The 12,733-nt window shown below is 47.3% G+C and overlaps 1 protein-coding gene across 14 annotated transcripts in view; it reads left to right on the top strand.

The window, feature by feature from the left end:
- The window catches only part of HIPK2 (homeodomain interacting protein kinase 2), a 193,608-nt gene that overhangs the window by 152,384 nt on the left and 28,491 nt on the right, over positions 1 to 12,733 (top strand). For all 14 annotated transcript variants that reach the window (XR_013353325.1, XM_077850122.1, XM_077850125.1 and 11 more), the window contains 2 exons: positions 2,264 to 2,443; positions 5,839 to 6,120. Coding sequence is in view for 13 of the 14 variants with exons in the window: in XM_077850122.1 (XP_077706248.1) it covers positions 2,264 to 2,443; positions 5,839 to 6,120 (462 nt within the window). In the remaining variant the exon portion in view is untranslated. The remainder of the gene's footprint in view (positions 1 to 2,263; positions 2,444 to 5,838; positions 6,121 to 12,733) is intronic.

Genomic DNA, 12,733 nt, shown 5'->3' with positions numbered 1-12,733 from the left:
CCTGTCAGGGGAAAGCTTGACAGAATGGGGCTTACTTGGAAGGGTAAACTATCACATGTTTGCCGCATGTGTCTCTTCGGTGAATAGTCATATCTGAGAGCTCAAAGTCCTTTTTCCACAGACCCCAGAGGCCTGCGGCTGACAGCTACCAGTACACCACACCCCCTGTATCTGTTTCCAGCACCCCACCGTCCTACTCACTGACTTTCTCACCAACACCTTGCTCCGTTGTTTCTATGGCCACTTTGCACTTTTCCTTGTTCTCTCCACCATACCATTCCAGCACCATCACTGTGCCTCCTTCACCAGCTTCCCATGACCCTCCAGGCTCTCTCCATACAAACATCAGGGCATCCCCCCATCTTTTGACAGTCTCCATACCCAACCACGGAGCCTCCCTGAAGTTCTTTTTTTGTCTAGAAGGCTATTGTGAATGAAGAGCTCTCTGTAAAAACGAAGGGGGGGTGGAGAGAGAAGCCTTCCCAGTCAGGCCTCAAATGCAGCTCCCTCTAGTCCTCCATTTAATCTCCTGACACAGGCTCTCTCCTGCAGCACCACTCACTTCCCACTGACAACACCCACCACGTCCACCCCCACTCATTGGAAGCTCTTTCAAAGAAGGTAAAACCGGGTTCAATTCTGGCTCTGTATGACCTGGGTCAAGTTGCTTAACCTCTATGAATCTCAGTATCTCCCTCAGTAAAGTGGGGAGAATCCTATCTCACGGAATTGCTGGGAAGTTTAAATAAAGATAGAATACAAAGCAGGTGACCTGTATCTCACCTGTATTATATTGGCACCTGGTACATGATGGGCAATAAATCATCAGTTCTCTTCCCTTCCCCCATTCACATGGGCTCATGCTGGGTGAGACTGCCTTTCCTCCCCAGCTCACTAGGAACAGCAACCAAGTGGATACCGATCCAACCACTGTTTTTCTCACCCCCTTTTCTCCAAAAAGACCACACATACATCCTATGCTACTTTTTCCCCTTGTCTTTCAACATTTATATAGCTCACTTAATTCCAGCAAAACTCACCTACTCACACAGATTTTCCTATTCCTCCTCCCTCCTTAGCTCTTACCTGGTTACCACCAGGTAAGAAACGCTTAAAGCCAACTTTCTTTGCAGTCTCTTCTCCATTTCATGCATGGGCCAAAGAACATCCATAATCATGGCTAATAAACAAAAGAGAAGTACTGATGCTAGACTTACATCAAAAGAATGCCATGTCTGGAGAAGAAACAGCAACTGCAAAGCAGCTGTAACAACAGTTTCTAAATGCTAATGTCCAAAAGACAGTATCAAAATCTTGACAAAAGTGGCTACCTACTTTTTTTTTACCTTTCATCTTTCCCTCAACTTGCAATGATGAATTTCATAATATTTTCTAAATGCAAAGAAATTCTCCTTTAACTTTTTAATTTTATTATGAGCTCAGTGGGCTCTCATGGCCAAGTCTCTGAATTAATCGATTACCACTTTTAATATTTCTGTGGGAAAACAAGCCTTTGAGCTCCACCACAACCCAGATCCTAAAACTTGGAAAGAGAACCCACTTTGAGGATAATGGCTGCCAGTAGGACTTCTATCACCATGCGTCTGACTCTTTATTAATTTTGACTTAGTACCAAATTCTATACACGTCTAGTCAACCTTCAGGTTAATCTGTCCATCCAGCAAGCATGTAATTAACTGATCAGCTGCTACATGCCTGAGCCTCGTGCGAGCCACGGAAAGAATTCAAAAGAATGTCAACATTTCCAAACAGCAGAAACATTACAACGCCTAGATTTCAAGCGTTTGTTTTTTTTTTTTTTTTGTTTTAAACATAAGCTATGAATTTCTCACTTATAAAATGGCATTGCCACAGACACCCTACGTCACAGAGCGCAAGAACCCATTAAAGGCACTTGTAGGTTTAAAATAAAATGCACAGGTCACCTGGTTGGGGACCTTGAAAGGTGGAGGGAGGAGTATTTGTCTCCTCTCCCCAGAACGTAAGCTGAACTCGCAGCTTGCATTCTTCCCAGTTGCAGTGCCCTCCTCCTCACTCACCGACTGTGCTCCTGCGAACTCCTTCAGAGCAGCCCCTAAACCACCTGACGAGCTCATCTCTTCAACCCCATGAGCTCGTGAGGACCGGCTTTTTTTTTTTTTTAATGGCTTTTAATTGGGGAGGGGGGGGACTTTCATCTTTTAAAAAAGCCGCATATGTTTCAAACCAATAAAAGAGCCTTGTTTTCCCGCCTCCCACTCAGGAACACGCACGCTCACGGCAGCCATTACAATCCCATCATGCAGCAGCCCGCGCTGTTGACTGGTCATGTGACCCTCCCCGCCGCCCAGCCCTTGAATGTGGGCGTGGCCCACGTGATGCGGCAGCAGCCAACCAGCACCACCTCCTCCCGGAAGAGCAAGCAGCACCAGTCCTCTGCCAGGTGGGTGGTGAGCCGCGGCCTCCTCTGGGGCGCGAAGCCCCGGCGCTCGGGAGCCTCCGCACGGCCGCTGCGTCCCAGGCACGAGACAGGCAGCGGCCCGCAGAATGTGCCCGGCCGCCGCCGACGGGCTGGGGCTCGAAGGAGGCCCTCACCTCGCTCGGCTGCCCTGCCCTGCCCTGCCCTGCCCTGCCGCACCACCGGGGAGGGCTGGGACTGCGGGCTCAGCGCCTGGCTCTGAAGCCGTTCCTGCCTTTTCTTTTCTTTCTTTCTTTTTTTTTTTTTTAAGATTTGTATTTATTTATTCATGAGACACAGAGAGAGAGAGAGAGAGGCAGACACAGGCAGAGGGAGAAGCAGGCTCCACGCAGGGAGCCCGACGTGGGACTCGATCCTGGGTCTCCAGGATCACGCCCTGGGCTGAAGGTGGCGCTAAACCGCTGAGCCACCTGGGCCGCCCGTTCGTGTCCTTAAACTTATGTAAGAAAAAAAAAAAAAAAAAAACAGACTCGCCTCTGAAGTTGCACTTTGGAAATGATAATAATGTTATTTTTTAAAACGGGAGAGAAATAGGCTTTCTTTGAATTCGAAGGTCAGAAATATGACTCATTTAGCTGCTGCTTCAAGTAGACGCAATAATTGCGGTTAATCCAAGACATTACCTCCAGAATAATCTCTCTGGTTCCATTTCAATCCAGTCTCATCACAATGAACTCTTAAAAATCAAGACCGAGGGACGCCTTGTGGGGCTCAGCAGGTGAGCGGCTGCCTTCGGCCCAGGGCGTGATCCCCAGTGTCCCGGGATCGAGTCCCACGTCGGGCTCCCCACAGGGACCCTGCTTCTCCCTCTGCCTGTGTCTCTGCCTCTCTCTCTCTGTGTCTTTCATGAATAAATAAATAAAATCTTTTTTAAAAAAATCAAGACAAGAAAAAGGCCACATACTGCATGAGCCCATTTATATGGCATTTTGGAAAAGGCAAGACTAGATCAGGAGTTGCCAGGGACTACGGGGGTGGGGGGGAAACAGTGGAAGGGAAGGAGCATCAGGGATCTCTCAGGGTGATGACAAAGTTCTCTGGATTGGCAGGAGCTACAAGTACATTTGTCAAAGCTCATCAAACATTTCCAAAGGGCGACTTTTATTATGTGTGAATTATACCTCAATAAGCTTGATTATTACAAAAAACAAGAGAGCTCCAAATTACAAAAAAAAAAAAAAATTGCGATCAAGATTGCGTAGCTGCAGAATTGCTCCTCTGTTTTTCTCCAGAGTCACTGACCTGGAAGCACTTAATTGCTTATTTGGAATAGGTTAATCAAAGTAAAAAAGTCCAGGATATAAACTGTCTAGTGATTTTTGGTTTCCTACTTCCTCATCCAACCCGGTGCCAAAAACAAGGCTTGCCCTTTTTTTTTTTTTTTTTCATTCTCTTTTGAAGATTAACCCAAGAGTTGACTTCCTTTGAGTTGTCATTCTTCTTCAAGATTCTTTATTTGGGTGTTTCTGACAACTCAGGGAAATTCATCTCAGATCTGTGGCAGCCCTGTGACAACACACCCATGTCATTATTAGATTGGGTGGCGACAGAGGCCACCATCTTAACCCTTTGCTCTGTCCTGGCCAACTGTGTGGGTGATCACACAATACCAGTCTGACCCTGGGCTGAGTTTCGGCATCCTCATGGCTCACTTTGTCAAGTAGGGGCAGTAAGAACGCTTAGCCTCCCAACCTGTTGACAAGTCCTTCCCTCTTGCCTGCTCACCGCCCCCACCCCACCCCAGCTGGCTTTATGAAGGCTTATTGCCAGTGCATTTCAAGATCAACATAATTATACAGAAAGTTTTGTATTTGCCTATTTTTAAGACCAATGCCTTAAGGAAAACAGAAGGTTCTCCCTTGTTGGGTGGTGCACCCAGGCACACTTTGCTTTAACAACAGCAAGTGGAGATACTTTAACTGCTGAAGTGGTGAAAACATCATCTCAAAGTTGCAACATGGTAACAATAATAAATTTACAGGTTTATGCTAAGTGCAAACAGTGGAACAATCTTATCAGTAAAACTTATTGTGGGGTGCCTTGGTGGCCCAGTTGTGTGGGGCATCTGCCTTGGGCTCGGGTGGTTGTCCTGAGGTCCTGAGATCGAGCCCCACATTGGGCTCCCTGCTCAATGGGGAGCCTGCTCCTTCCTCTCACTTGTGCTCTCTCTCGTTCTTTCTCTCTCTCTCTCTTAAATGAATAAATAAAATCTTAAGAAAAAAATCTTGCCAGCCCCCAGAAAGGCACAAGCAACATATCTGACACCAGCTAGATAGAGAATTAAATAAAGCTACAGAATTATTCTCATCTTCCTGCTTTCTTTTTAGCTAGAAAGTGCTAGAATCTCCAAGGACACATAAGAGTCTTAAAAGTTTTGTTAGGCTCTCACGGTACAGATACAACCAAGGTCAGCAAGAGTTGGTGGGGAGGGAGAAAGGTAGGTATTTTTTTCCCTTAAGTTACCAGAAACTACGCTTACTAATTTGATAAGGGGTCTCGAGTCAATCAAAATCAAGATTAAAAGTTCCCTGTTTACGCCTTTTCCTCTTGCATTTTGCCCAGTTTTTCCGTTACAGTTCAGACAGACTGGTAAACTTCCTATGAGGCTCAGATGTCAAAGACATGAGTGTTGTAGTTTCATAAGTGGCAGAACAGCCATCAGCAAGGAAACCAAAGCTTTATGTGGCAAATAACGCTTCCTTCTTTCAAGTCCCTTCAAAACAAGACCCATGTACTTTTGGAGAATGACAGGGCAGAGCTCAGGAAGTCAGACCTTGACCCTGAGATGGGGGGGGGGGGCGGCAACCCTGAGACCCTGTGCACTGCACCTGCTCCCACAGCCCGATCCTGGATACATGCCCTCTCCCTCTCCCGAGACCCCTGGCTGCTCCCTTTCTCCTGCTGGGAATAGGCACATGGCACTAGACCGGAGGCCAGGGGAAGCCAGGTCGCTGTCGCCATCTGTGTAGCAAGTAGCTGAAAGAAAGAGCTCAAGAGGCAGCCATTTCTGCAGTTACAGAAAACATCTGAATGTTCTGAACTTCTTTTTTTAAGATTTTATTTATTTGAGAGACAGCACAAGAGAGAAAGCACACAAGCAGGTGGAGGGGCAAAGGGAGAGGGAGAAGCAGACTCCCCTCCCCACCAGCAGAGAGCCCAAAGCAGGGCTGCATCCCAGTTCCCCAGGATCATGACCTGAGCCAAAGGCAGACGCTGAACCTACCAAGCCCCCCCACCAGGCACCCCCTGAACTTCTAACTTTTTAATGGAGATTTGGCAAAGCTGGTGTTTCTAGACAGTTGGGCTCCTTGGGAGGAGGTGCGGGGCCTCCACAAGCGTGTGTGCCTGTGTCGTTACAGAAACGTCTCCACCTGTGAGGTGTCCTCCTCACAGGCCATCAGCTCCCCTCAGCGGTCCAAGCGCGTCAAGGAGAACACGCCTCCCCGCTGCGCCCTGGTGCACAGCAGCCCGGCCTGCAGCTCCTCCGTCACGTGCGGGTGGGGCGACGGGGCCTCCAGCACCACCAGGGAGCGGCAGCGGCAGACGATTGTCATTCCTGACACCCCCAGCCCCACGGTCAGCGTCATCACCATCAGCAGCGACACGGACGAGGAGGAGGAACAGAAGCATGCCCCCACCAGGTGAGGCCGTGCCACCTTGAGACTGCAGGAAGGGGCAGGACAGGGGGGCACACTGTGCCGCTGGCTTACACACACAGTGCTCCATGGATCTGGACACGACGATCTCTCTCCCTCTCTCCTGGCCTCTACTTTTTGGTTTTGCCATGTCGTAGAGTCCTAGAGTGATTTCAAGAGAATATCAGACCGATTTTCCATAATTGTTCAATGCCAAAATAATTTTGAATCACTTTGGTTTTGAAAAACACTTATAGTCTCTATACATTTGGGGGACTTGAGACCAGTTGTATGCAGTGCCAATGTATCTCAACTCCTGTAAGCTTAAAAATCTCTGCCGTGGGCTGTTGAATTTTTTCCCAGTTGGTCAGGATATTTCTCTAGCATTGCCTTGGCTCTCAGAATTTGAAATAATTGTCCAATTAATCAGAAATTTCTCTGTGTCTGATTAACCCAATCTTTCAAACTGCCAGTTGGCTCTTCACTCAGAGAGCATTACTGTTTATTCCAAAGTAGCAAGAACTCATTTTACGCTGTGTATGCTTCCTGGGAAGAGGAAAGGAATATTTATTGTATTTGCAAGACTATTAACCCTGGCACCAAAGCCTGTTGTCCTGCATTTCCCAGCCAGACCTGAATAGAGTGCGGTTTGTACTTGGGCTGCCTGATGAGCCCCTGGACCATGCCCTTCTGGAACAGTCAGTCCCCTGGCCTTCTGCACCCCGAGGGGCCCTGGGGCCTTGTAGATCCCAAAGCCTCAGAACCCCATCTCCAGCCTGCTGGCCTCTCCGACTGGGACCAAGAATCAGGGAAGGTGGGGGAGGCCCACCACTGCTGAGCCCAGCGCTAGCGGCCTGCACACAGACCGTGACTAGGCATAGCTTTATCATTCACAATTAGGCCTCAATGATTAATTCCTGATTGGATACAATGTCACTAATTAGTAATCACAAATCTTCTTGATTAAATAATAAATTCTTACACTTAAAATCATTACTCAATGTACAGATAGGCTAATTAAAACACTTTCCCTATAGCTATTCCTGCCTGGGCTATCCCCTCCCCATCTTTATAATGAACTCAGTATTTTGCTTATTTTCCATGAGAGAACTAGTATATGTCTCATTCCAGTGTCCCCTGTCCTTGTTTGATGTCTCAGCCCTGGTCCTCAGTGCATCTCAGAAGAGGATGTTTTAGAGCCATTCTGGTCCTGCCATCATTCATGCCAGAGGGGCCATGGCACTGGGGACACCAGACACAGTTCCTCACTCCCCACCTACCTGTGCTGGGACTGGCATCTCCCTATTTTTTTTTTTAATTTTTTTTAATTTATTTATGATAGGCACACAGTGAGAGAGAGAGAGGCAGAGACACACACAGGCAGAGGGAGAAGCAGGCTCCATGCGCCGGGAGCCCGATGTGGGATTCGATCCCGGGTCTCCAGGATCGTGCCCTGGGCCAAAGACAGGCGCCAAACCGCTGCGCCACCCAGGGATCCCCATCTCCCTATTTTTGATAACAACCCCAAGTTGAGTGAATACTCCATCCTCACCATCACGCCATGCTCCCCAGCCCAGGAATATTGTGGGCTCGGGTGGTCCCATCCCAAAGAGAAAGGCTTCTCTAAGCCCAGAGCAGCCGGTCCACATGTTTGTAACACTAGCCATAAAACAGGCCAGGCAGCCCCACACAGCCCTTTGCTACAGCTGGGGAAAAGAAAAAGCAATTTAAAAATCTGACAATCAACTAGATTGGCCCTAGCGTTTTTTAAGTATGAGATTTGAATTGACACAGAACCTCAACATATGTGCTCAGAAGAGAACTGAATACTGTGTCTGAGGAAGAAGAAAGAGGATGAGAGAGTGATCTCTCCACCAGGCACACGGCTGCCAGGGCCGAACACACACTGTTTCTGCGGCCATCCCCACAGCCCCAGAGAGAAACCAAACTGAAATTCTTAGCAGCAGGGGAGGGCAGGGAGCAAGTCAAGGGGCAGGTGCACATTGAGGAACCACCACCAATAGTGACACGGGCTGCTGAGGACCAGAGCTTCATAAGATGAAAAATGCAGAGGCCCACCTGAGATGTTACACCGAACAGGAGAACTGTAACTTGAAGCCAGAGAGTAATCATGAAGGGCTCCAGCTGTCTGGTTGTGACAGGAAACTCACAGAGAGAGATGGTCACGTTTTCTGGAGAGATCGAATGACTGTTGCCTTAAAAAATGTTTTAAGATCCAAGAAGACAGGAAAGCGTACTTGAGTCTGAGCAGGATAAAACAGAACCCCATAGCTGTTTTATTTGTAGAGAAACCACTGTATAATGTGATCATGTTATCATGACTACATTTTGGAGAGAAAAACGGGGAGGAAATATAATTACTTGTTCTTAAAAATCAGAATTATCATAAAATTCAACACAGTAAATATTTACTGGACCTGCGAGTGTGAGATAGGATGCTAGGAATGCAAGTGTTACATAAATAAGGTAGACAGTCTCCGTCCTCGGGAGGTTTGCAGGGTAGTAAGTGAGATACGACACATACAAATCATCACCCAAAATGGAATATCAGCCCCATAATAACTAGCAGAGTACTGTGGATTTTCAAAGGGAAAGTAGCTTAAGGAAAGAGAAGGGAAGAAGGGATTTTCTAAGGTCAAAGGGCCAAAGGGTGTAGATAAGTAAGCAAGGGGGTGAAACTGCCGATTCCAGTGAGGCAGGTGGTGGAGCGGAGCCTCAGAGGTAGGCTGGTAGGACCAGGAGCACAGATGGGCAGCTGATCAAAGTGAGAGTGGGAGGCAAGGCTGACAGGGATTCCAGAATAGAAAGAGGATCTGAGGGTCTCCCCTTCAGTGCAGGTGGTCAGCTTCAGGAGATACTGAGGAGCTCACAGGAAAGCATCCATCCTGGGAAAACAAGGATGTACCCCCAAGTGCAGCCTATCGGGGAGCCGCTGGACCTCCATCCAGCTGGAAGCTTTTCTAGCCTGTCAGTGTTCCCATTTGAACAAGCAAGACTTCCCTGCTTGTCCCAAACCTGATTTCTCCTGCACTGTGACCATCTTGATTCTGATCTGCTGTGTTCCCAACCTCATTTCCTATTTGCTGTTCACCTCAGGACTAGCACCCTGACTCTGTCGAAAATGCTGACTGTTTGCCCTAACATGAGGCAGCCTTAGCACAGCAAGTCAAGAGTGAAGGGGGCGATGACACTACAGGGATAGTGATCGTGGCATCACATAGCAGTGCCTGCACGCCAATGTCTTTTAGAGCCAGCGTGAGATAAATTATGGCATCCTCACAATGTTAGACCTGATTGAGGGTGTCACTAAATCTCTGGGACCAGATGACAGTGCCTAGAATTTTTAGACAAATGCCAAAGCAAAATTATTTCTCTTGACCCCCAATACTTGGCACCATTAGTTGCCAGAGCAGAAGGATGGTCAGCAGTTCCTACTTACGAGGAAGACCCCAAAGCAAGAGAGGCCAGGCTGGGAGAGAGCAGATGAAAGGGGACCCCTCCCCTTTAGAACACTAAGTGTTCTCATTTGCACTGTCCCATGCATCATTTGATGGGATGTACAAGGCAAGTGGTTCCACTCCCATTTGATAGGTGAGGAAGCTAAGACCCAGGAAAGGTGAGTGACTCGCCCTAATTGATGAAGATTCTAAATAGGAGAATCGGGAATCCGCTCCCATGCTGTTGAAAACACAGCAGTCTCGATTATTAGCAAAAACAACTGATTTCTCTTCAGTCATTAATTCGACAGATGTAAACTGTGGCCTGCCCCCTCCTCCAACCACCTCCATGTTCCCCCACGGTCACGCCCACTGTGTGCAGGGCACCAGGCCAAGGCTGTGGGGAATCCACAGTATGTTCACGAGTCCTGACCAGGTGCCATGCGTTGGTCAGAGTGCCGAAGCTCTAGCAGCAAGAAGGGCAGAGGTCAGCTCTTCTGATTCTTCGAGAAAGTATTTTAAAATGAGGAGGCCAACACAGCCCAGCAACTTGCTTTTTCTCAGTGAGTTGCTGTTGGAATAGGGGACCCTGTGGCTGTGGTTAGAGAATTTATCTAAAGATAGAAAACCCAAACTGGTATTTTTCTGGGTCCCCCAGGATGAAGTAGTAGAACCAGTCTGATTTTAAACATTTATAAATGATTTTGATGAGAGCAGCATCCGACTGTCTATATGTGCTGAATAAGCCATCTTCTCTCCCTTGAAATCTCTGTGGACAAAGTTTATTGGTGCATGTCTTATTCAGACCCTCTGCTAACCTTGCCTTGGTCTGAAACTGTCCTTTCAAGGCCGTACCACACAACCTCCGGTCATGAGGGTAATTTTTAAAGTGTGTCGCTAAAGAGGCTCACTTCAGCCAATCAACTAGAAACTATTTCGTCCAGTCTCCTTATTCACTCATTTGTTCATTCATTTAATTATCTGGATATTTCTGGTAGCCAGGTTTTCTTTTCCTGTGGTCATCGGGGCACTGTTCCTTTCAGCATCACTTTGTGTGTGAGCAGCGGCTCCAGAGTACGACAACCAATGTTACCAAGACAAAAACTTGAAGAAAGTTGATGCATTTGCATCCCCCAGTATTTTGAAGAGGGATCATTCTTAAAATAGTTTTATAAAAACTAGTTGACCCAAAATGTTGTTCTTTATACTAAATTGAACATCTAGAGCAATTACTCTATTTAAAAGGCACAGTCGGGAAACTGATAAACTGCTCCACAAAAGGCTTTGGCCTGGAAAACTAACATCTGCTTAACAGAGAGCAACACACACACTCATTTATTTTTTTTTTTTATTTTTTATTTTTTTTATTTATTTGTGATAGTCACAGAGAGAGAGAGAGAGAGAGAATGAGGCAGAGACACAGGCAGAGGAAGAAGCAGGCTCCATGCACCGGGAGCCTGATGTGGGATTCGATCCCGGGTCTCCAGGATCGCGCCCTGGGCCAAAGGCAGGCGCCAAACCGCTGCGCCACCCAGGGATCCCCACACACACTCATTTATTATTACACAGGCAGAGTCAACTCAAAGCGGACCCCGTGTCCATGGCCACCTGCAACCCACTGCATCACTCCTTTCCTCCTCCTCCTGCTTCATAAGCGGGAGTGAAGAAACAGGAACCCAACACACAGTATCATTTGAAGGGCTTTGTAGTTTTGCAGTGTTGACTTGTCAGATATCCCAAGGTTGAAGGAGAGAGTTCAGTCATCTGACTCCTCTCAGGAGATGGGAGGATGTTTTGTCAAAGTGGACTTCACCGCATCCTCTTCACCTCCTTTTGTTCCTTCAAAACACCCCTGCAGGTTGAGTAGTGTGGTTAAGGGCCGCATTTTACGAAAGGGCTGCATTTTGAAGAAGCAACACCACACCTGACTATCCCCAGCAGCCTGTCCTGACACTTCAGCACATTACAGAGCCCTCACTGACAAGTCACAACTTCCCTAGGGCAGGGGGAGGAGGCGGAGCGCAAATGGCTAGCTACCACAGGTCAGAGCCATGCTCAGTGGCCAGATCACTGAAGGAAGTGGAAGGACATTGAATACCTACTCCTGCTGTGTGTAGGGGACTGGGCCCATGGCTCCTTCCACTCCTTGCTTCTGATTTCTCTAGAAGATGGTCATGTGCGAAAATCTTCCCAGTGATATGTACATGTGTGCATGTGCATTGAGAGAGGCATACACATAGATATCAATGTGTGGATAATATAACTTGAATGTATGCACCAAATTTAAATTGTAGATTTTTTTTGTTCTCCCTAATGACTCTAAATTGAGAGCTGTGTGATACATGGGAAGAAGCACATTGGCCTGGAGACATTGGCTTCTGGCCCCTCTGCTCACAAAGTTAAGTGCACTCAGCCAAGTATCTCTAATTGGGTGGAGGGGGATGGGAACAGGACAGCAAGCCATACACATCCCCTTGAAGGTGGCCGGGTCAGCAGCTCTCATCTCCATCAGCTGAGATAGTTGCCCCTGCGAACAGCCCCGTGCCCCATGCTTAGAAAAGACCACTGTCATTGGGACCAGAGGAGGAGCACAGTTGATTTACATTTTCAGTGCTTGTGAGTAGGAGGGGGGAGGATAAAAGATAAAATATGCATAGTGACTAAGTGAGTGCAAGCCCAGGTTAATTTAACAGCAAAAAACCTAATAACCTGACTACAAAGTGGGCTAAGGACCTAAATAGATATTTCTTAAAAGAAGACTCTAAGTGGCCAACAGCTATATGAAAAAATGCTCAGCATCACTAATGATCGGGGAAACAAATAAAAACCACAATATCCCCTTACACCTGTCAGAACAGCTGTTAGCAAAAGAACAAAAGAAGGTGTGGATGAGAATACAGGGAAGTTCAAGTCCTTGCACACTCTTGGTGGAAATGAAATGCAAACTGGTGCAGCTACTCTGGGAAACAGTATGGAGTTTCCTCAGAAAAATTAACTATAGAGCTATCATTGATCCAGCAATTCACTTCTGAGAATTTATCCAAAAGACCAAAATCAGGACCTCGAGGCGATAACTATACATCCATGTTCATCACAGCATTATTCACAATAGCCAAGATGTGGAAACAACCTACGTGTCCATCAAATGAGTGCACAGACAA

This window comes from Canis aureus, chromosome 15 (genome assembly GCF_053574225.1).
Source record: "Canis aureus isolate CA01 chromosome 15, VMU_Caureus_v.1.0, whole genome shotgun sequence".
NCBI lineage: Eukaryota > Metazoa > Chordata > Mammalia > Carnivora > Canidae > Canis > Canis aureus.
Note: the sequence above shows the minus strand (reverse complement) of the source record. Positions and strands in the feature narration are given on the sequence as shown.